General features: G+C 44.7%; 1 protein-coding gene and 1 non-coding gene across 5 annotated transcripts in view; both read right to left on the reverse strand.

The window, feature by feature from the left end:
- Prom1 (prominin 1) overlaps window positions 1–23256 on the reverse strand; it is a 113879-nt gene that overhangs the window by 33851 nt on the left and 56772 nt on the right. For all 4 annotated transcript variants that reach the window (XR_007341029.1, XR_007341030.1, XM_048784229.1 and 1 more), the window contains exons 5-13: window positions 21850–21970; window positions 19770–19833; window positions 18718–18807; window positions 14427–14644; window positions 12605–12679; window positions 10586–10649; window positions 6855–7014; window positions 4368–4520; window positions 893–1016 (exon numbers count right to left, since the gene is read on the reverse strand). Coding sequence is in view for 2 of the 4 variants with exons in the window: in XM_048784229.1 (XP_048640186.1) it covers window positions 893–1016; window positions 4368–4520; window positions 6855–7014; window positions 10586–10649; window positions 12605–12679; window positions 14427–14644; window positions 18718–18807; window positions 19770–19833; window positions 21850–21970 (1069 nt within the window). In the remaining 2 variants the exon portion in view is untranslated. The remainder of the gene's footprint in view (window positions 1–892; window positions 1017–4367; window positions 4521–6854; window positions 7015–10585; window positions 10650–12604; window positions 12680–14426; window positions 14645–18717; window positions 18808–19769; window positions 19834–21849; window positions 21971–23256) is intronic.
- On the reverse strand, window positions 6541–6642 carry LOC125610999. The gene has a single exon (XR_007341113.1). It is a non-coding gene; the product is annotated as a U6 spliceosomal RNA (small nuclear RNA).

Below are 23256 nucleotides of genomic sequence, written 5' to 3' on the forward strand. Positions count from 1 at the left end.
AAAAAAAAAAAAAAAAAAAAAAACCATGAAACTACCATCTGCATCCCAGAGTCAGGGGAAGCTGGTCTTAGAGAGAAAAAGTGAAAGCTGAATTTCATTCCTTGACTGCCATCATATATCCACCTGGGACGACCCTCTGCCATGGGGTGTATCTTATTAATCTCTTTCACTTTGAATTTAGGGCCATGAACCATGTGATATCTTTGTCACTTGGGAAAAATCTACAATGTCACAAACCTCAAGAAAGGTGAGGGAGGAACCTTGGAGTTTATCTCCTGATGGTCTCAGCCTCCTTTGGAAACTACTGCTAAGAAGAATTTTACTCTCTCAAAATACTACAATCCACATCAATGTGCAAGTCTTAACTCCTGAAACTGACTTCATTTACAATCAGAAAATGAGAATACTATTATATGTATGTATTATACTATATGTATTATATTACTATGTATGTATCTTTCTGTGTGTGTATGGGTGTGTGCTTTTTGGTCTTGCAAATAGAATCAACTTGTTGAATTAAAAGCAAACTACTCAGCAGGGTGCAGCGGCGCATGCCTGTAATCCCAGCAGCTCAGGAGGTCCAGGAAGAGGATTGCAAGTTCAAAGCCAGGCTCAGCAACAGTGAGGCTCTAAGAAACTCAGTGAGATCCTGTCTCTAAATAAAATTTAAAAAAGGGCTGGGGACGTGGCTTAGTGGTTGAGTGTCCCTGAGTTTAATCCTTGGTACCCACGCCTGCCACCCCAGAAAAAAGAGCAAACTCCTCATGTTTTTGGTGGTGAGATACACTCACTACCAAAACCATGACCACTGCTCTTCAAGTAACCCACAAGACATGGAGAAACCCAAGTGTCCATTCGAGTCCTCCCATAGTGAGTAGAAAAGCATATTTACCTGGAATATCTTCCCATTTGCATAAGGTTCACAGATCAGTTTTTCCATATTCACACCAGGAACAAAAGAAAGAACCACAAGGATCATCACTATCCAGCAAAAGAGGAAACAGAATCCAACTCCACTGGGAAAAAAACCAAAAACACAAATAAAGTCAGTAATTCTGCAAGGAATTAGTCTATATTACCTAGCAGTGCTTACTACCTGGTCAGTGTACAAAGTGGACCTGTTCCTCTGCATTGTGCAGGTTAACCAGATAAGCCCGCCTGGGGGTGAGGAGGGAAGGGATCAGCACTGTGGTCTTTCTGTCCTTGGCAGACCATAGCAGACCAGAATGCTGTCTAGCATTATGGGCTAGAGCCTGGGCTTTGGTGTCAGTTGAGAACCAATCCTTTCTTCAAAGGATACAGTAGGGTGAGAGATTCTAAGCAGAAAGTGTCCCCTTGAGAGTCTGAAAGGGACCAAGATAACTCTGCATCCACAGGAAAGGTGGAGAATGGCGTCAACAGCAGCTCCAGAGGTAGGGAGGGGTGAACTGAATGAGGCCCAGGAAGAACATAGCCTGGTTTCTCTAGTAAGGAGAGCACTCTTGGTGCAGGGAGAAGGATGGGTTGGACAGGCATCAGCCCAGATGGGACACTGCTGATGGAGAGAAACCAGTGGATGAAAGGGATACAGGAGTCCAGAGGCAGCAAGAAAGCATAAAGGTGGGGAGGGGCCCCAGGGTGGTGGCAGGGAACACTGAGGCACCCTACAGGAGGAGAAGGTGAGAAAGATGTCAGTGATGTTTCCTGTTGCAGTGAAGATGTCAGGTAGGAGTTCAACACGTGTGTGCAGTGCAGACTTCCGGCTACAGAACACCTCAGGAGTCAGCAGCTTAGAGAGAAACATTTATCTGGGAAGAGAGAAGCCACCACAGATTGCTCTCCTGCATAATGAAAACCTTATTTATTTATTTATTTATTTATTTCCAGGGATTGAAATCCAGGGGCACTAAACTACTGAGCCACATACCCGGCCCTTTTTATTTATTAGTTTATTTTTGAGACAGGGTCTTGCTAAGTTGCTGAGGCTGGCTTTGAACTCATGATACTCCACTAGGATTACAGGTGTGCGTCACCACACCTGGCTGGGGATCTCTTGAAACATACTATCTCCAGTGCCTCATTATTATACATCGAATCACAAAAACACACCCCTGCTTAGGATGCTTCTTTCCTAGTTTGGTCTACTTCCTTGCCAGAGGTTCTCTAAAATAAGAATTACTGGGCAAAGGGCATTTTGGTCTTCCCACTGCCACCAGCCACACAGATGTGCCCCTTCCTTACGCTTGTGGTTGCCCATAATTCTAGGTGATGGGGACATTGTTTTCAAAGTTTTATCATGGGCTTCAGTGCAGGAGATTGTCACTGCATATGTTAGGTTCCCTTGTCTCTGGGAACCCTCTCCATCGCTGCAGCACAAAACATGTTCCCCACGGCATCCTGCTCAACCCCTAAATGCTCTGGGGACCCTCGGCAGGCAGGACCCAGGCAGAGCCAGGTGTAAGGAAGACTCCTCCAGTCTTTCACCAGAATCTTTTTGGGAGATGGGAATTCTTGCATGCTCTTGATAGGACAGTGTCATTGTTTTTAAAGAGCAGGTGGGGACGGGGTTACAGCAGAACTAAACACGAGTCTCCTGATTTCTACCAGGGAGTCGACAGCTGGAAAGAAAAAACTTCACTCTGGTGGTCAATCTGATTAGATGGACTAGGCTTGCGTCATTCCCCACTCCCCTTTGCATCTATCCAGCTGCTTGATAGATGTCCCAAGGGGTGGAGACTTCTGCCCAGCACAGCAAAACCTGCCATGAGGTGGGGGCGGTCAACAGTGAAGCAATCACAGCCATCCTGCCTCTGGGCAGGTAATCTGTCCTGTCACCTGCCTTCTTCCTGCCCACAACCCTAAGGCTTCCACAGAGCTCTATCTCCTTAGAAATCCCTTAATCTGCAGAAGAATTCCATCTCAACTGAAGGCGCCTGTAACCTCCACCAGTCTGTTGGCGATTTCCCTGTTCTTTTTCTTTGAAGCTAGATGTCAGATTTTGTGTTGATCCCAAAGAACTGTGAACAGAACTTATGAATGTGTCTTTTTAAAGCGAGGTACTACTCCCCTTTCAAGCAGTTAAAAAGGTGGAATGGAAACACTCGCCACCAAAAGCCCTGACCACTGCCGAACGCCCGCATTATTCGACTTGCACTGCTTAACTGGTTTCCTACCTGTGTCTGTGTATATTTGACCAAAAAGGCAAGATAAATATCTTTTTTTCCCCTTGCTGGCTTAATTTTTAATTCTTTTCATTCCCAGTTCGGAGGTACTTGCATTGGAGTGTAATTTCTTAAATCCGGGTGTGTGAGAAACAAGCTTCTCCTGTGTGCAGTTCTTCTTCTGGCCCTAGCAGTCCCAGGCCATTAGCTTTGAGGATGTTTTTAGGAGCCCTGTGCCACATTAATGATAGTAAGGGCTTGCGCTACACTGGCGCCCATTTGGGGGAAAGCTCTGAAGAATTAATTTTATAAGAATTAATCTTATATTAATTTTATAGTGATCCCATGTTTGACACAGCAGATGCATGCCACCTGCTCTCCAGCCCTTGCCACTCCCATACTAGTGGCTTGAGGAGATAGACGGGAGCATGAGGCTATTCCTCAAAGGATTGTTTCAAGGCTTTACCTTCCCCCCACCCCATTCACAGCCTGCCACTCGCCCTCGGTGGAGCTTAGCAGAACAGAGACGCACACTGGGAGCCCACATGGCTTCTCTGCGGGGCACACAGAGCCACTACACCTGCATCCCACTGGTTGGCACTCCTGGCTCTAACTCCAGGCACACCTGCTGGCTCCTGCCCACTCTGCTTTGCTGCTGTCTGCTGGAGTAAAGGTTCCCAAATGCAGGAACCTACATATGAAGGCCTCTGAAACAGTGCCAGGGGCTCACCCCTCTATGGTACCTCACTTCTGTTCTTGTCCCTAATTTAGGCTATGTATGTAAATCCCCAGGGGGCTGGGTCAACACACCCTACTAAACTCAAGTTCCTTGAGTGGCAAGCAGTAGTCCTAGCCACATGGCACGGTGTCCAACGGGAGGTCCTCCCAGTTTCACGAGAGTGAATGGATGAATGAATGAACAGGAAGAAGAAACAGTGAGAGTCAAGAAAGTGAACTTGGAAATGACCTCCATGAGAGCGGCTTTTAAAGGGAGCTCACCATTTGTAAACAGCTCTTTTAAGCTGCTCAATCAAAGTGGAACCCATTTAGCTTTCTTTTACTTGATGGACGCACCCAAATCTGACAGTATCATCACCCCAAGACGTCTACTCTACTGAAACCCAGAGTGTGTGGCCCAGAGGGCAAAGTCTGGTGTAATGCCACAGACAGCCCCTGCTCTCCTCCCCACATTTCCACACCCAGGTGCCAAGAGAAGCAAACACTCACACCATGAGGAAGATGCCTCCCGTGTTGGATACGAAGCCTCTGGTGGTTGGGGTAGCGTGCTTGTCATAGCCGTAGATGCCACACAGCAAGCCCAGGTAAAAAAAAATCACGATGAGTAACAGCAGAAAGCAGGAAATCAGGCTACACAGCCACCTGGTAAGGCAAGCACAGGGTCATTGTAAGTAGGGCAAGGGAGGGCTACTCCAAGACTACTGGTAAAAACACCCAGTAAGCTGGGCACAGTGGCACAGGTCTGTGATCCAGGCAACTGAGGAAGCCCAGGAAGGAGGATCACAAATTTGAGGTGATCTCACTAAATTGAGTGAGAATGTCTCTAAATAAATAAATAGAACTGGGGGTGTTGCTCAGCAGTAAAATGCCTGAGTTGAATCTCTAGTATCAAAGTCTTATGGCTTAAGACGAATTTCAAGTTCTTCCCGGGTTCCTGATGTGGAAGTACCTACCACCGTGGATAGATCATGATTAGAATACTAACAAAGAAATACCAGACTCTTTCCCACTGAACTTTCTCCAAAATATCTTGGGATCACAGTAATGTTCTAGGGCATTGTGTTCCTTACTGAACCAGAAATACTCTATGTGGTGGATGCATGGAACATTTAAAATTTTATGAGCATCCTAAGTCAAACACCTTCAGAATGGAAATCTCAATTTTGGAAGGGTCCAGTGAGACATTTTAGGATAATGGATCCTCAATTAAGTCTTCCTGGCATTATCCAAATGGACACCACCCTTTCCCAGCAGCTAAGGGGCATTCAAGGGTACAGCTCCTTCCCAACACTTCAGAAACCAACAAAGAATTTGCTTCTGCTTACTGCCTCTTGACAAAAGTTGCCACTAAAGCTTTTCATTCAATTAAGAGCAGTTTTGCTAATTATAATGAGAGCTACTAGCAGCCATTCTGGGGAGGTTTTGTTCCAGATATTTGGGACACAAAATTAAAGAAGTCAGGGACCTTGGCCTCAGAAAACTTTTGGAGTTACTAAATCATTCATTTGGTTAAATTTCTTTTAAAAAATAAGCTTATGGGGCTGGGGATGTGGCTCAAGCGGTAGCGCGCTCGCCTGGCATTAGCGGGGCGCTGGGTTCGATCCTCAGTACCACATAAAATAAAATAAAGATATTGTGTCCACTAAAAAACTAAAAAATAAATATTAAAATCTCTTTCTCTCTCTCTGTAAAAAAAAAAAGAAAAGAAAAAGAAAAAAAATAAGCTTATGATTTCAGGCGGGAAGAAGAGGAAGAGAGAAGCAGATAGACAGGTAACTGCAGTCCTCTCTGTCACCTGTGAAACTGTGATGGCTAATGAGTTTTCAAGATCATTGAGAAAGGCTCTGTCTTGTGTCCTGATAGCTGTGGAATGGCCCACAATGAAGACACAGCCAGTGTCCCAGGAAGTCATTCATCCTGGGGTCATGACCAATAGCATAGCTACACAGGGTCTGAAAGGCCACCTCTGCCCTCCGTATTCCAGCTTCACTTCCCTGAGCCCCAACTTCCTTGTCCCCAAAGCAGGGTAATCAATGGAGCACAAGCAGGGGACTCTGAGTGCTAAATGAGAGGTCCTGTGTAAAGCACAGGGCGGGCACACTGAAACTCTTCCCTGAAACGCGAGCACCATCTTTGTTATCATTTTGCTATTTATCTTGTTCTCTTGCACAAAAAAATGACCTGCAGAGTAAGAAGCAGGCTCTGGGACTCTCCGTGGGCTTTGGCACTGTGGACTACCAAGGGACACGAGGCTGAGGAGAAAATGCATTTTACATCTCAGAGGATCTGCTAAATTCCACAAGCCCCTGAGCCCTTCCCCTCTCCCGCATGGCTACCCGTCCTCCCCAGGACCACATCGCACCAGCTGCACCTTGTAAACAAACACAGGTGCAGCCACTGCTCACCTGGGCTTGGAGAGTTTAGTTACTGGTTTCAAGCACAGTCTCTTAAGACCACACTCTTCTGGTAGAACCAACCTCTATACATTTACCTCATCAGAAAAGAAGACCTTCCAAATGTCCTCAATTACTTATTGTTTTAAACTCCCACCACATGCCTGGCTTACTAATTACAACAAAGATTCTAGAAGCCACTCATGATATCAAAACTGAAAATCATTAAATATTTGACTCAAGAACTTCCAGTCTGAAACTTAAAGAAAAAAAATATGGAGTGCATCATGAATTTGCAGTCACCCTTAGTCAGGGGCCATGCTGATCTTCTCTGTATTGTTTCAGTTTGGGTCTATGTGCTAAGTGAGCACTTCAACCTTCTTTTTTTTTTGTCAAAATTTACCCAGCCTATGGCAAACTTCAACCTTCTGACTGAACATAAACTAGGGTTCACCCATATCAGGTCCTGGCTTCTCGGTAGGACTTGCTTTCCTAAGGTTTTCCTGGTGCTAACAGGAGATTTTTTTCGGCACTGCATACCAAGTTGCATGCTCCTGGTTCACCAGTCCAAGCAGGCACTCACCAGTAGGAGTCAACTTCTTCTGCCCAATGCAACTTCTGTTTGATTTCTTTTTCAATCTCATCCATGTGACTATTGAACTCTGACAAGGACTTCTGAATAGGAATATCTTTGGTTGCATCCTTGACGTTGGAACCCACGGTATTTAAGAGCTTTTTGATTTCTGAAATCAAAGCGACCTTGGTTATGCATTTTCCAACATGGGAAACACAGAAATGTTGTTTGGGAACCAAAGAGAAAAGCTCAAGCCACTTTCAGTTTTTCCCATGTTATGAACTGGTTTGTAATAAGATAGGATTCTGCAAGAGCAAACAGCCATTGGAAGGCAACAACTTCACAAAATAGTGGCGGTGGGTGGGGACATCGATGAGCCATTAATGAAGTCAAGCCACAGGGGTTTTTTTTCTTCCACTACCTTGCTAAAAATAAACAAACCAACAACAACAACAAAAAAAACAAAACAAAACAAAACAAAAAAAAACAAATCAGAGCCCAGTGCAGTGGTGCTGGCCTGTAATCCTAGCAGCTCAGGAAGTTGAGACAGGAGGATCACGAGTTCAAAGCCAGCTTTAGCAACTTAGCAACGTCTTGTCTCTAAATAAAATACAAAAAGGGCTGGGGATGTGGCTCAGTGTCCCTGAGTTCATTCCCTGTTACCACAAAAAAAAAAAAAAAATCAGGTAATTCATATACATGGTATGGCTACCATGTGCCAGACACTTTTGTAAATATCAATTTGGTTATTCCACTGAGGCAGGTATTCTAAATCCCCATTTTATTTTATTTTTTTTTTATAAATGCCACATTTTTTTAAATTTTTTTATTGTTGGTTGTTCAAAACATTACATAGTTCTTGATATATCATATTTCACACTTTGATTCAAGTGGGTTATGAACTCCCATTTTTACCCCGTATACAGATTGCAGAATCACATCAGTTACACATCCATTGATTTACATATTGCCATACTAGTGTCTGTTGTATTCTGCTGCCTTTCCTATCCTCTACTATCCCCCCTCCCCCTAAATCCCCATTTTAATAAAACTGCCCTGAGGCTCACCGAGGTTAAGGTGAACCATAGGTCTCTTTTTTAAGAATATGCTGGTAATGAGGTTAAAAGCATGATGTATCTAAGACTGAAGCCCTATTATATGATTTTTTTTTTTTTTGAGGGAAAAACACTAACTTCTCAGCCTAAGAAATGGCATCCAGAAACACAGTAATTCTCTAGGATCCTTTTTTGAACAAGTGACCCTAAGTGATATATTTGTTACAATTTTACTTGACTCCTATAGTTTGGGATGTGTTAAAGAAGGACATCTGTGCCCCTACATGCAGAAAGCAAGGTACTTCCCAGTGGTCAGTTTACATTATCATTGGTCTCATTTCTCAGAACCATGGGGCTCTGGAAAGATCTGCCCATCAGGACCGCCTGGGCCACAGTGAGTCCCCTGAGCTGGCAGTGATGAGGATGGCCCTGACCACAGTGATTCTTGGTTGCTTTTTAATTTTTTTTTTTCAAGGCTGAGAATTGACCCCATGGCTTGTGCCTGCTCTACCACTGAGCTAAGCCCCCGGCCCCCCAGCAATTCTTGACACGGATGTACTAAGAATAAGACGCACTAATCAATTAAGAGCCCACTGATCCTGAAAGACAGGGAAGTCTCTCTGTGGCAGTGGACACAGGATGAGCAGTTCCCAAAGGTGACACCAGGGTTCTTGGCGAGCAGTAGCTGAGTGGTGAAGGTGGCGGGTTAGTCTAAAACACAATTGCATAAAACGTGGTGGAAAACTTTGCCAAAGTGTGTTTGTCACATCTGCGTGAAATCCAGAAACCAAAGGTACAGACAAGAGCAACTGCAGACCAGGTGCTTGGAGGTGGCTCACAAGGAGGAGAGTTGTTTCATGGTGGCTCACAGCTTCCTCCAAATGGCTCGTGTGCCAAAATACGGGAGGCTCTGGATCGGATGAATCTGTAGGCGTTTTTCCTAACACTGGGGTTTCGAGAAACATGACACATGGACCCCATCTCATACGTACAGCTCCTGGGGGCCCTGTCTGCTTCTTGGCCTGTCTTGTTCTCACAGTCCCCAGCCTTGTCAGCTGTGGTGACTCCGTGTGTGCCCTCTCTCAGCAAAGACCTCCTTCCAGACTCAGTCTGGACGCTGCTTTTCCCAGGAAGTTGGCCATTACCCCTTACCCACCTGGCTCCCTTGCTCATCTGTGGCCAGGTCACCCAAGTCTGATCAATGGCATCTGTACGCATGGCTGGCTAAAGGACAGGCAGGGCCATGCCTTAGACTTCTCACAGCCCCAGCACCTGACACAGCCTTGCACGCAGTGGGCACTTCAGGCCAGGCCCAAAGGGGCAGAACGTGGAACTAAGGACACAAAAATAAACACTAGATCTCCAGGAGGACACCGCGGCCCTTGCCTGGCCCTGGGAAATGCTGGTGTGTGTCCAGGCAATGACACCGGGTGCTCCAGCCTCTCTCAGACTCACAGGGGAAGACTGAACACACAGGCACAAGAGGCCCAGAGAGGAGAAACAAGAATTAAACACAGGTTAATAAGCAGGGGGCTGCAGACAAACAGCATGCCATCAGTCCCAAACGGAGTCCCAGCAGCGCCTGAGCTCTGTCTGCAACCTCTTCATGGCTCCATCACCCCAAAAGAAGCCCATAAGACATCTAAAGCTGTAATGAGATAAAATGCTCTTTATCCAGGGCTGGGTCTGTGGCTCGGTGGTAGAGCTCTTGCCTCACATGTGTAAGGCACTGGGTTCGATCCTCAGAAACACATGAAAATGAATAAATGAAGGTATTGTGTCCATCAACAAGTTAAAAAAAAAGGAAAAATGCTCTTTACCCAAACTCTTAATGAGCTGAAAGAACACTGCAAGGAAAAACAAAGTGAAATTATACTAACAAAATATTTTAAACCATTTGGTAACAGATACAAAGAATGGTTAAAAGGAGAGAGAGAGAAAATGGTCTTGCATAGATGCAGAAAGTTCTTCTCTAAGCAAATAACCATAAGTTTATTCCCATCCCAGCACACAAAAAAATGCTTATATTGCATTCTGTCACCACCACCATCCCCAAAATACCATGTCCTGAACAGGCAGGATTCAGTCATTTAACACCCGAAAATCTCTCGCACAGGTTCTGTCTCTCCAAGTCTGTAAACAACCTTAGGAGCCTAACATACCATTATATCAGCATCATGAACAACAACAACAACAACAAAAAAAAAACCTCCCCAAAAGACAAAATAAGTCCTGACAGTCTTCCTAAACATAATCTAATTAATTTTAGAAGTTCATTTTTAAATCCATTTAGAAAATAGAATAATGTACAGGGTCCCCTTCCTCTGGGAAAATAGTCAGAATGTGACCTTCCAAAACACAGCTGCCCTAAGGCCTGTGAGAGCCCTGATGGGGACTCACCAGCCCAGTGCAGCTGTCAGCCCCAGCACCTGGTGGCTAGTGACCAGAACTGTGTTGCTTGGAAACATTTTGTTGTTGTTGTTCAAATCTGCGTCACAGACGGAAGATGACACAATCCAAGAGCTTTGATCTTCACCTAGTTGTCAGGGTTTTAGCGAGAGACCTTTTTTTTTTTTTTAATTAGAAAAGAACAATACAATTCACAACCACATAGTTCTTTGAGCTGACCAACCATACAGTTCTTAACAAAGAAAGGTACCAAATGACCTCAGAAGATGACCTCACCTGCTACGATGTTCGTGGTTTGGACTTGCACCCTCTTAGGAATGTCATTAAAGGATTGGTAGCCCTAAAAAATATTTCAAAGTTAATTGATATACAAGGTGAGCTGAAAACCAGTTGACCGGTATTCATTTTTCTGCTTATTATGGAGTACAAAATTAAAACAAAAATGTAACATTCATCTTAAAGCTAAAATGAGCATATTATGGTCATCAGGACTCTAAAAAAATTCCCTTTATAGTGTGTTTTCTTCAAATTGAATAAATCAAAGATCAAGTTAATTTTTTTATATATATATGGTATCCCCTAATTTTAAAATCTCCTTATTTGCTCACAACAATTCTAGGAATTATTACGGATATATACAACACACACACACACACACACACACCAGTGGAGATGTTTTCTTAGGGTGCTATGGGTGCTGTGCAAGCACAGGCCAGCAATGGTAATAAACACCCTATGATGCACAGGACTGTCCCCACCAGCCCAAGGACAGTGCTGAGGTTAAGAAACTGTGAGCTGAACAGTCACTAGTACAGACATAACGTGAAATTTTGAAAACAACTGTACTTTACAGTGCAATGATCCAATAAGAGACCTAATCTCATAGGGGGAAGGGGAAGAGGTCCCCAAACGCAGCCTAAAGAAATACAAATGGCAGTGAGGCTAAAACAAGAACAGGCACGCCAAGCTGTGTGGCTCTGGGCTAACTCAGGAGAGGGCCACGGTATTTCTAAAGAACTTCTCAACATCGGGCCTTCCCTGGGGGGGTTCAGTTTGTGTTTAACTGCTTGCTGGTGCCGTCAGCCATCTGCCAGCGGTCACTGCCATGCTTCTAAGGTTCATAAGATTTAGGGGCTAGTCAATTCCCCATTCAGTCTAGCTATGTTGGATGCCAAAAGAAGAAGGGCCACAACCTCTGTTCCCTCAAAGGCAGCTAAGCTCCTGGCTTGTGTGTGTCTGCTCTCTTCACACACATCCACAGGTGGACTTGTAGATGTCACCATCATGGTATCCTGGCTCAATTCCCACTGTATAACAAGCCAAGTGACTCCAGGATGCAAAGATCAATGATGTCAAATGACTTAAGGGGACACTCGCCTTGGCGATAAGTATAGACTGTATTAATCGCTTCTTGAGGTTTCTCTATAGCCATGCTTAAAGACACAGCATTGTGAACAAGCTTCTCTCCCCTTTCCTATAGGTCCAGGGCACTCTACAGAATCCTAATCCATGAAGAATCTTTATTGCATTTTCAGTATCCACTGGTTGAATAAATCACAATTGTTGAGCCACCACACAAATCATGGTATCCCAGGCCAACGCTGCCTTTGCCTTTATGGGGTTTACAGGCCGGTGGGGGAACAGAGTCATTAAAGGTAGTTATGGGTAATTATAGCTAGGAGGACTTTAAAGAATATTTGCCATGCTATAAAAATGTATTTTTAAAGTGTTGACCTAGTCAAGATGCCAAGAAAATTCTTGCTAAGAGGGTGACATACAGGGATGTAGTTCAGAGGCAGACTATGAATTCAGCATGCACCAGGCCCTGGGTTCCATCCCCAGTACCAAAATAAACAAACAACTGAACAGGTGGTATAAAAAGCTTCGGAAACCAAGTAGCCAGACAAAGGACGGGGAAGAAGAAGAGAGAGCCGGGTAGAGGGCAAGCAGGTGTGAGACGGGGAGGAACAGAGAACCAGTGTGGCCAACTCCTGGGAAGAGGGCATCCTTCATATCAGGATTAATATGGGCCCTGCACCCATTGGATACTGAGCCCAGGAAAGCAGGGCCAGGTTGATCTCCAGTGGCCTTGGAAGGGTTCTTCGCATATAACAGACGCTCAACTAAAACTTCTTGAATTGGAATAAAACAAAATAGGTCTCCCTCTTCTTGTCAGTCACTCTCCAGAATGTCAATTTTTTTCTGTTTCCTAACATCTTACATTTCAGTTTATTCTTTAAAGTGATCCAAAAAAAATTGATCTATCTTTTCCAAAAAAAAAAAAAAAAACCATACCTTTTGGACCATGGCATCCAAATCATTTCTGAGAACATTATTAATATTTTGAAGTTCTGTGTCCATAGATGGGAGCTGAAAATTCATACAACAAAATATAAGGCAAGGTGGTTACTCCCAAATTAACCCACAAAAAACGGAATTAACTTGTATCCAAGCTCCAAAGCACTGATATTATAGGGAACCGCTCCACTATTCTCCCCCCCACCCCTCAATAACCCCAATCCATGTGGGGACTGAATCCAGTGGTGTTCTACCACTTAGCTAATCCCCAGCCCTTTTAATGTTTTATTTTGATGCAGGGTCTCGCTAAAGTTGCTGAGGCTGGCCTTGAACTTCCAATCCTCTGCCTCAGCACCACCCCCTCCCCGAAGTAGCTAGGATTACAGGCAAGCATCACCCATCCAACCTCGCTTTCTTTGGAAAGTTTGGGAAAATTCATTTTACTCTGCACAGCCTGGATAAGCACTTTTTTTTTTTAGATGTTTGGAGGGCTCCTGATGCAGTCAACTAAAACTGAGGCAAAGCAATGCAAGACAGAATATATGTGACCTTCTAGTGAATAAAGCAGTGAACAATATTGTAAAAATCACTTTTAAAAGTAATACAGGGGGCTGGGGATATAGCTCAGTTGGTAGAGTGATTGCCTTGCATGCACAAGGCCCTGGGTTCAATCTCCAGCACCACCCAAAACAAACAAAAAGTAATACAGGGGCTGGGGTGCAGCTCAGTAGTAAAGTGCCCAATTAACATGCAAGGCCCTGGGTTTGATCCCTGGAACCAAAATATCAAATAAATAATATAAAAGTAATACAGTGAGCGGGGACATTATTGAGAAGCCTGGAACAAGTTTTTCATGTCCAGCACTGCAGGTGCCTCGGAAATCTCTGGTTCTTACCAACACTTGGCCAAGTGTCACATGTCTCTTGATATTATGTGCCAAGGAGGACCCAGCATCACTCTACAATGAGTCCTTGGCAAATACAGGTAACTTAAATCCAATACAAGAGATCACCAGACAAACCTGAACAGATGGCCACTCCACCACGTAGGTGGCCTGCTCAAAATGTCAGTGGGGGCTGGGGCTCGGTGGTAGAGCGCTCGTCTCACATGTGTGAGGCCCTGGGTTTGATCCTTAGCACCACATAAAGATAAATAAAATAAAGGTTTTGTGTCCACTTACAACTAGAAAAATATTTAAAAAGAAAAAAAAATGTCAGTGTCACAAAAGAGAGAGCCTGAGAAACTGTTCCAGAAGAAAGAGACATGACACTGAGAGCAACATGTGGCCCCGGCCAGGACCCTTGGCTGCAAAGTGAAAATATAGCTGTGAAGGGAATTTTCAGAAAAACAGACAATGTTTGAATAGGAACCGTGGAGATGGTGGTAGTGCTTATTGTAATATAAAACTAATACGTTAAATGCCAGGAAAACACATGCCCATTTTTTTCTACATTCCAGAACTTTATATATTGAAGTTGCCTGAAGTTCTTTTGGGGGGGGGGAAATCTACTCTTTGGGAAAATGGATGAATTGCCTTCTATTTGGGGGTTAATACATTAGGTATATGGTTTTAAATATATATTTTAAATTTCTATAGGAAAGTGTTCTGCTCCCCTTATTATTTTTTTCAAGTTGGATGTGTTTCACCAAATGGTAAAGAACTCCCCAGAAGGGGGCTCCATTGCATTCCTCTGCTCCTGCTGTAGCCATTCCCCTGTGGTGATGAGATGCCACTGTGCCCCTGACAGGTATACCGGTGCTTGGCCATGCCCACCCACCGGAGCTCGGGGTCCGGATGTGGCAGGCTCCAGCAGCTCACCTTGCTCAATTCGGGGTTGCCCTCCAGCTGGCTCAGAGACGACTCAATGTTCTTGCAGATGTCACTCACTTGTGGAAGAAGGCACTCAGGGCCTTGCAGAGAATTCTGCATGTTTTGTTTCACAGCAGACAGGCTGTTGCTGAGCTGTTGGCTTCCATCCCTCAGGCTCTTAAAATTCTGGTTCATGTTCTCCAGGGCCACCTTGGTTTCTTTAATTGCTGCGGGAACACGGCCCATTTCAGAGCAGAGACACCAGGCCCTTCCATCTATAAGACTGACCTAAAGGAACTTGTGATGAACTTGTAAATGGCCTTAGACCACTGCAAGGGGCAGTCTGAGAGGAAGCACAGGGCACTGTTGGGCTGCTCTGCCAGCTCCTCTGACCAGCTCAGCTCTATGGTATGGGGTCTCTTTCAACCAAGAAGCTGGGGCCAAGTACCAACACAGGACTGTGATGGGGACACCTCAGTGCCCCATTACTTGGCCAACAACAGCATTACTGCCCAACCTTGAAGAGGTCCGTCCAAACAAATCCATCCCAAGTGGTTTGAATCCATATAAAAACAGATTACACTTATATTTTAGTTATAAATATTCAAACAGCTGGAATAACCTACAGATAGTTGAGAGGAGAGTTTTAGATTCAGGCAGATTGAACTTTGTTACTACCTGTGTGACCCGAAGTAGATTCTGGAACCCCTTAAAATCAATTTATTCTTATTAAAATATTGAAACTATCACCATGTTGAGCATGGGAACCTGTGGGGAAGCCTAATCAGACCCAAACTCCTCAACAGCAGTGAGTCTCTCTGCATTGCTTTGGGAGTCCCACAGCCTAGGACACAGACTTATACCAGGAAGTCCCAAATGATGATGGCTTTCCTGATTTCTCTGGGGGGTAGAATCCCCTACCAGAGACTGTGGATGTGAATTACAACTGTTTTTTACAGTGGCTCAAAGCCTCAGCGGTAAAAGTCATGACATTTAAACTGGAGGTCACTCTTCTTCTAAACAGGTAAGTCTTTGTGGTCAGGTCTTTGCTCTGTGGCTTGCAAAACAGACGGCAGAGCATCAGGCTTCAGTGCAGTGTTGCAAGGGAAAATGTGAAAGCCCTTAAAAACTGCTTGCAGTACCTTCCTGCAACCACATAAAACTCAAGTGTTAAAGACATACACACACACATACACACACACACACACACACACGCAATGGTACCGTGGAATCTCTCCAAAAAGTAGCACAAGTTCTCCTTTTGGTTCTACTTCTATCTTGTATGGCATCTTTGGCAAGTTCTTTCATCTCTTGGTACCTTAGTTTCCTCATCTGTAAATGAGGGAGCTGGTTGGGCTGTCTCTTGTGATTCTAGACTGTGTCCTGACAGGTTTGTGAGGCTGAGCCCTTGGATAGGTTAGTGAAAACCCATGTTAACTTGGTCTCATTTGGAGGAGCTTTGAGGATTTATCCAGAGACCTGGAGAGGCTTCCAGAATTAGGCAGCATGATCACTGGTCTCAAATTTTATCACTTCACCTGATTGAAAAAATAATTCTAAAGTCTGCTTCCATCTTTGCTCTTGATTCCAGGGCGATCATATTTTAACAGGATTGAAGGCTATAGTGATGAGACCATAAAAGAGCACTCCGGGTATCAGTTTTTCATTCCTCCCACCTACCTGGTAGCATTATCAACAAAGCATGAAGCCTGGTACCCAGCTCGTGGTAGAGGCTCAGTGAATATGTAGCACAGCAAATGAGAAACAAAGAACCCACACTGGAGACATACACCTGAATGCACAAAAGCGTGCTGAGACACTTCATGCTGCACACCTCAAGCTTCAGGTTCTGAGGTTTACCTCTCAAGGCCCTTTCCATTTTGACTTTAAGATAAATTAGTGCAAGAAATAAATAACAACAACAAAGACGGACAGAGGATAAAACAAACTGATGGCCAGGAAATGTGTGTGTGTGGTCATTGTCCATAGACATTCTGGGATGTGGGTAATATTCTGTTATGTCCCAGAAAGGATTCAGAGGTAATAAATTTATATTTTACAAAAGCTTCAAAGCATTTTTATGTCCATAAAACATTTCCAGGGCTATAACTCTGGGAGTCATTCCAGGCCTACTGAGATCCCATACATTATGTATCTGAAGTAACTGGGGAAGATATTTCAGATTCTTAATTTTAGTTAATAAACATTTCACCAGTCCAGAGCTCATTTCCTCTTGACCTGCAGCCTAAACATGATGTACTCAAAACAACTTCATGATTCTTTCCTCTTCAAAGTCCACAAAATACATAAGGCTACAAAGCATTTTTAGCAAAAACTTAGCTAGAGCAGTTTAGTAAGCAAGTTTTAAGAAGCTCTGGCACAACAAAGGCTAAATAAACATTGACTTATTTAGGTTGGCTTGAAAAACAGCAGAATTTTAATAATACAGGAAATACTGAAGGGAAAAATAAAATCTGTTTTAATCACCTTTTATCTAGAAAGCACTGTGATTCGAAATCCTAAAAATCATTGGAGCTGGGATGGGGTTGCAGCTCAGTGGCAGAGCGCTGGCCTAGCCCATGTGAGACACTGGGTTCTATCCTCAGCACCACATATAAATAAAATAAAGGTATTGTGTCCACTTACAACTAAAAAATATATTAAAAGAATCATTGGAACTTTGAGCAAAAAGTCAAGGGACACATCAGGCAGGCTGCATGTCCATATACTTCCATGCAGCCATAGCCACTGTGGAATTTTGGCTGGAGGAGATCTTGGAAGACCTAAGACACTGACACCCAATGCACTGACAACAGAGACCTGGGGTGCAGAGATAAATAGCATCGTCCCACGGCCATGCCAGCTTGAGCTCCATACTCCCAACTCCTCTTCCAGAGGTTCCCCATGTGGCCTTCCCAAAGGTGGCATAGCAGCACCCTATATCTGAGCACTCCCCAGTATTGTGAATCCTATCTAGGGTCGTCAGGGTACCAGAGGCTTTGGTCAGATGGGGTGTGAATCCCAACTCCACCCCTTCCAAGCTACCCAACTGCTATACTGAAGTGTCCCCCAATTGATATGTCAAAGTCCTGACCCTCCTGTGTTTGGATACAGGGTCTCCAGGGAGAGAGTTAAGATGAAATAAGGTCAGAAGGGTGGGGCCCTGATAGGGTAGGACTGATGTCATTCTAAGAGAAGGGACACTTAAAGATGGGTGTCTAAGACGGGAAGTGAGGCTGGAATGATAGGAAAGGGCCAGGGAGGGAAGAAGGAAGGAAAGAAGAAGGAAGGAAAGGAGGGGAAGTGGGATGGGAAGGCATAGATCTTTGAGGTCACATTCCTTCTCGGGCCTCTATTTCCTGGCCAGGAAAGGGAATGGTTGGTGATGGAGAGGTTGGTGACATCTGGAGGCGGCTGAGGCACCCACCGCAGAGGACTCCCAGCCTATTCTGCCATCCTTCCTAGTCCCAGAGAGTCTGCCGAGTTGCTGGACTATAAGGAATACCAAAGGGAACAGGCATAATTGTCTTCCATATGATCCCTTCCTGATGGCCTGTTTTCTCGGGAATTGGCCAGACATTTGACAGATGAAATCATCTTCCCCATCAAACACCCAGCAGACATTTTTTTTTCAATATTCAGAGGACCTGAGGATTTTTTTTTCATGGTAGTTGAACATGTTTATTAAAATCTGTTCACTTATTTGAAAACAAGGAATATACTTATATATCTTAAAACCCACCACTGACCCTGATGGGTTTTAAGATACATAAGTATATTCCTTGTTTTCAAAAGCTGTCCTTTCAAGGTAGGGAGAGTAATCGATAGAATGCAAAAGACCCAAAATTCTATAGGCTACTCATCTTCTATAATAGACGTTGATGAACTTTTTCAATAAAAGTCCAGGTGGTAAATATTCTAGCCTTTGTGGCCCTTAAGGTCTCTGTTACAACCACTCAATTCTGCCATCACAGACCAGAAGCAGCCACAAAATGCGCATGACTGTGTTGCAATAAAACTTTATTTACAAAACCAAGTGGTGGTCCCCTATCAAATTCTGCCAGTATTATTTCAAATGACTTTTCTTCAGTACAATATCTTTGGTACCAGCTTTAAAAAAATAAAATAAAATACTGACTACTGTTATACGGTGTGTTTCTGCCAGGCCTGTTTGTGTGGCCACAGATCGCAGCTCTCACTCTGGCCAATTCTCAGGGAAACTCAGGAAAGAATTATTGACCCCGTGAGACCCAGGGACTCCCACTGGTGTATTTTCAGTCACCTTTGCCACTGTGCTTACCTTTCGCCATGACCTGGATCTCATCAAGAACAGGGATCACCTTAGGCTTTAGTCTCTCGAGAATTCCACCTCCCAGCAACGAATGAATATCTAGGATTGAAGAAGCAGAAGGGACAGTGAGGGCAGCTGCCCTGAAGAACAGGCTCCACCTCTACTGCTGAAAAGTCCCATTTTCCATTCTAGACCCTGTTCAGGTATTGACCCTGGTGTGCAGATTTCATCACATCATTTGAAGTTCCCATATCGACGTCCCCAGGTGAAAACTTAGACACCACAGACTGACAATCTGTGCTAGGAACACAGAATTTAGCTGCTTCTCCTCCTCCTCCTCCTCCTCCTCCTCCTCCTCCTCCTCCTTCTTCTTAACTTCTTTCCTTTTTAATTAAATGTTCTCAGTTTTATCTTTGAAGTTCATTGCTATTTGTACATTCTAAGGTAAGGAAAGAGAGTTGAGCACCTTGAGCTGTATGTAACCACCTCTGTCCCATCTCTTCAGCCAGGCCGGATTCTCACATCGCCGTGGCCCTGTTGACATTGTGGGCTGGGTAACTCGGGTGGGGCCTGTTCTGTGCACGGTAGGCTGTTGCAGCTTCCTCTACCAACAGTGCCAGGACCTCCACTGCCTCCACCTGGCCTCTCTGTGCCAACCACAGATGTCTCCAGAGGGCACCCCCGTCACTTGTTGGTTGAGAACCGCTAAGCCGCACTGTGAGCCCCAGGACAGTCCCCATCTCCTTCTGAAGTCACTTTAACAGGGCACCTGGCAGGGATGCACATCCTCCCCCACGTGGGGGATGAAGAACAAGTGCCAGTGACCACAAGATGCAAGTGCCCTGCAACGGATGCCAAATAAGAGAGCCAAAGGCCCCGCTGCCTGCAAGACAGAGGCTTTCCACAGATTGCAAACTGTCGGTGACACAAGGGGATTCTTTTCCTACTTTCTCCTACCTCCCCCTATTTGGTTTCTTAGTCCATGTTCTGTGGGTGGCAGCCACAGCCTCTCTTGAGCCCAAACAAGCAAATAATCACCAACACATGCTGATTGTACTCACTGTCCAGATCTAAGAAGGCCTTCTCTTTGGTGGTGTTGAACTGGTCCACGATATAGTCAATTTGCTAGGGAAAGAAAAATTACGTGAAACCTGACCTTCTAAAGCCCAAAGTCACAATAAAAAGACATATATCATTCAAAAATTAACCCGAATCAGAGAAGCTTTAGAAAGAGATTGTCAACAAGTTCTGGAGATATTTTTATTTTCTGACAAACTTCTTAAAAACACTCCCCAGCTTATTAGCCTAAAACTGATTTATTTACTGAGTTTACTTGTTCATTATGAATGTATTATTTGTGCTGGTTTATTATGTCCCATGATCTGTGGACTGGCTGTTGGATCTTGCGGTCAGTTCTAGCATGGCTGGGGACGGGTGGGCCCCTCACTCTTTCCACATGGCCTCGTATCTTCTGAGTGACCAGCTTGGTGATCCAAGGGTCACCAGCAACGAGAGGGAAAGAGTAGACACTGAGTGGCCTCTGGAAGCTGAAGCTCAAAACTGGCCCAAGGTCATGTCCGCTGTGTTCCCCGGGTCATAAGCACACCACAGGGACAGCCCAGACTCCAGGGGTTGGGAGACAAATCCACTGTGTGACCTGAGGAACTGTCAAGAACGTGTGCCCTTTGTGTTCTGCCACATTAGACCCATTTTATTTAGTGACAATTACCAACTGGCCTTCAAAGGGGCTGCTCGCTGCCTGTCTACAGTGGCTCAGGAGACCCAGTCCCCACTTCCTCGGCACCACGGCGGGTTTGGGGGTGTTTTACCAGTTTTCAACAATGATTGCCAATCAGCTCAATGAAAATGTGCGTCATCGTCTCAGTTTTCATTCCTCCAATTACTAGAGGAAGATCAAACGTCTTATTCTGTGCGGGGCCAGTTGTGTTTCTTTTATCCACTGCACGTTCACATTCTCTGCCCAGTTTTTTTTTTTTTTTTTTTTTTAGACTTCATTCAGCTCATCATTATTCCAAATCAGATAAGTTTCCCTGAAAGTCCCAACAATTTACTGTCCATTTAAGATGATGAGAGCCATCCCAAACTTTAGTAGCCTGCACTGCTGTCCCACTTTGCCAGCTGTTTAAGAAAAAGGTTTTTTCCTTGGACTCTTTACAATGTCAGGTAAAAGAATGCTGTGAATTTTACTCACAGGGTCGGACAAATAAAACACTGGCATCTGCATCCAGGCTATAAAACTAAAGATAAAGTCAATTTCTCAATATTTTCAAATGGCTGCATTTGTTTCTCTTTCATTTCCAGCCACTTTTTAAGAAACTAGCACATACTTATATTTTAAGATAGAATAAACTGTGAGGGGACCCCCGGGGGCCTGGTGGGCTCTTCCAGCGGCTCTGTGGGTGGGCTCCTCCTCCTGATGTGGGTACCCACAGCACCACAGATGCAGGAGGGCTCCTGCCCAGACGCTTTTCCAAACAACGTTCCAAATAACAATACATCAGCATGCTCTTGGGACACAGGAAAAAGGGTCCTTGCCCCCACTCCATTCCCCTTCTCCAGAAACAATGCATGAATGTGTGAGTGTGCATGTGAGAGAAAGACAGTGTGTGTACCCTCCCCAAGGAAGGGGACACACCTGCATGGATGTTAACAAATGGGTGTTTATACAGCAAAAGGCTTTCGTCATCAGAATAACCACGCAAACTATCAGGAGTCAACCATACTGCCAAGAAGAAAGGATGAGGACATCCGAGACCTTTCTTTCTTAAAAATAATCATGAGAACTTTCAAATTGTAAGCAATTCTATAATTTCGTTACATTAAAATACCATTTCGGAAATTATGCTTTTGGACTCTTTTGAAAAATACTTGCTGCACCTTGATTTCTTCATCTACCACGTGAAAAGAAATAGCAGCCCCGTGCCCCATCACTATGTCACTATGAACCCCAGTCCTGTGTAGAATTCTAATGCAATAATAGAAACCCATTTTTAAAAAGGCAACTCCCATCTACACAGATCCTCTGGGGTCCTGGAAAGTGCAGTGAGGTCCCAGTTACACCCAGAAACTCCGAGAAGCCCAGAATACAAAGCGCCCGCGATGTGTAGCTTGTGGCTGTACCTGTGGCGCTTCATTCACAAGGGTTCGCAGGTCTTTCAAGTTGCTGTCTATCAGCTTCTGAGACCTTCTGATGCGGTGTCTCACGTGGTGGTTGGCCTCGAAGCCGTAGATGATTCCGATGCTGCAGGAAAAGGGAAAAAGCAAGAGTAGTGGCCCCCTGGTCCCCTGCAGCAGGGCCTGTTTCTTCCCCTTGCCTTCGGCTGCTCCAGGCTTCCCACTGAGACCCCATGGCAGACCCACCACCAAACGAGGCCACACATGACTCAGACCCCCCCCCAAAAAAAGAGAGACCAATCTCCATTTAATATAAAGTACTCCATTCAAGAGGACTCCTAGAAATGGAGAGAGTGTCCACCCAAGTTGTGAAGGAAGCAGGAAATCTATAAGGCAGTGTGCACGATCGGTCCCAGTCCTCTCCAGGGGACACGTGTGTTCGTCCTCCCTGCCCACAGACTCGCTGCCGCCTCAGGCCCCCAAGAAGCCTCTAGGGAAAGGATCAAGATGACAAGCGTGACTTGGCCTTCTAGCGTGTGAAGGTTCTCTCATTTTTCTTTTAGTCTCTGTCTTGTCCAAGTTGGGGGGAAATGCTACTTTGGCATTGAAATGCTACATCAGAAGTCGACACAGAGGCCCTCCTGTGCTATCTCATTTCCATCAAGGAGGAAAAACAAGCAGCTCCACGATGCTAGGAGGTCAGCGACTTCACGCTGGCCAGCAGCTAAGGGCAGCCTTCTGTCCGTGGTATTGCCATCTCGGGAATTCACGGGGAAGGAAGATGACACTTTTCTCCACATAAAATACACTTCATAAAAAGCTTCAAAAATGCTATCTGGGACTGTTCTATTGGGTGCCTGTATGAATATGTAACAATGGATCCCTCTATTTTGTATAATTACAAGGCACCAATAAAAAATATGGGAAAATACTATATGAAAAGGCATCTGGCAGGAAAGACTGCACAAAAATGCACTTTTTCAAGCCATCTAAAATGCCCTTACTTAATCATTGTAAACGTCCTTCATGTTGATGAGTTACTAACAATCTTTTGATTTAAACTAATTTGACAAATGGCTTCTGCCTGCAGCGTTAGTGTTAAATTTGAAAGTACGAATAGCTGAGGCCCTGTTGAACTTGTCCACTGGATGGCAGCGTGGAACCACATTAGCTAAGCACAGCACAGGTGTCACCTGGAGAAGCCTCAATAAAACGGTTACTTCTTGCGCTTTAGGAGTCTTGTTAAGGAAGTCAGATCCTAAGCTGACCTGGTGAAGATTTGGGCCTATTTTGTCTTCTATTAGTTTCAGGGTCTCTGTTCTAGTGTCTAAGTGTTTGATCCACTTTGAGTTGATTTTTGTGCAGGGTGAGAGAGGTTTAATTTCATTTTGCTACATTTGGATTTCCAGTTGA

The sequence above is a fragment of the Marmota marmota genome, unplaced genomic scaffold (assembly GCF_001458135.2).
Source record: "Marmota marmota marmota unplaced genomic scaffold, marMar, whole genome shotgun sequence".
NCBI classification, from domain to species: Eukaryota; Metazoa; Chordata; class Mammalia; order Rodentia; family Sciuridae; genus Marmota; species Marmota marmota.